The sequence below is a fragment of the Austrofundulus limnaeus genome, unplaced genomic scaffold (assembly GCF_001266775.1).
Source record: "Austrofundulus limnaeus strain Quisiro unplaced genomic scaffold, Austrofundulus_limnaeus-1.0 Scaffold1484, whole genome shotgun sequence".
NCBI lineage: Eukaryota > Metazoa > Chordata > Actinopteri > Cyprinodontiformes > Rivulidae > Austrofundulus > Austrofundulus limnaeus.
In genome coordinates, this window is record NW_013953886.1 from 23,518 (window position 1) to 24,740 (window position 1,223).

General features: G+C 46.6%; 1 protein-coding gene across 1 annotated transcript in view; it reads left to right on the forward strand.

Moving 5' to 3' along the window:
- The window catches only part of LOC106535541 (hippocampus abundant transcript 1 protein), a gene marked incomplete at its 5' end in the record, with an annotated part of 13,193 nt that overhangs the window by 4,792 nt on the left and 7,178 nt on the right, over positions 1–1,223 (forward strand). The window contains 3 exon segments of the mRNA XM_014032578.1: positions 90–217; positions 324–438; positions 528–746. Coding sequence (XP_013888032.1) covers positions 90–217; positions 324–438; positions 528–746 — 462 coding nt within the window.

Sequence of the window (1,223 nt, forward strand, 5' to 3'; positions counted from 1 at the left end):
AAAAAAAAAAAAACCAACAGAGAAAACGATGACTCAGCGTTTACAGAAATCGGTTGTTTTAATGGCGTTTGTGTCACTTCCTGTTTCAGGGTCTGCTGTCGTTCATGTCGGCTCCTCTGATTGGAGCGTTGTCGGACGTTTGGGGCCGGCGCTCCTTCCTGCTGATCACMGTCTTCTTCACCTGCGCTCCCATCCCCCTGATGAGGCTCAGCCCCTGGTAGGACTTCCTGCGGCGACTCGTCACAACTTTAACGACCGTCATGAGCGGGACACTCGTTGTTTTATTAGACGACTTCTGTCTCACCTACCTTCCCGTCCTCCAGGTGGTACTTCGCCATGATCTCCATGTCCGGAGCATTTTCTGTCACCTTCTCCGTCATCTTCGCCTACGTAGCCGATGTGACGGACGAGCGCGAGCGCAGCACCGCCTACGGTTTGGTGAGACCAGACGATTGTCGAGTCGGAGCTGAAYCCCGAGGGCGGGTTTGAAATCTTTCATTAAAATCTTCGGCCGTGTCCTCCCTCAGGTTTCAGCCACGTTCGCAGCCAGCCTGGTGACGAGCCCGGCCATCGGCGCGTACCTTTCGGCTTGGTACGGGGACAACCTGGTGGTCCTGCTGGCCACGCTCATCGCTCTGTCCGACATCTGCTTCATCCTGCTGGCCGTCCCCGAGTCCCTGCCCAACAAGATGAGGCTGAACACCTGGGGGTCGCCCATCTCCTGGGAGCAGGCCGACCCCTTCGCTGTCAGTAGCYGAAGATTTCATTAGCCTCTGAATTATTTAGCTGCTAGAACAAACATGTTTGTGGACTTAATTAGCTTAAAGAAAAATAAATAAACAGCTGATATAATCTGGAGAATTGTACCAAAATATTAGTTTTTAGCTAGAAGCTAATGGTAGTGAAATATATATAGCTAAAGATTGGATAAATGTAGCTAAAGATTGGATAAATGTAGCTAAAGATTGGATAAACATAGCTAAAGACTAAATGTAGCTAAAGACCAGATAAACATAGCTAAAGACTAGGTAAATATAGCTAAAGACTGGATAAATGTAGCTAAAGACTGGATAAATGTAGCTAAAGACTGGATAAATGTAGCTAAAGATTGGATAAATGTAGCTAAAGACCAGATAAACATAGCTAAAGACTAGGTAAATGTAGCTAAAGACTGGATAAATGTAGCTAAAGATTGGATAAATGTAGCTAAAGACTGGATAAAT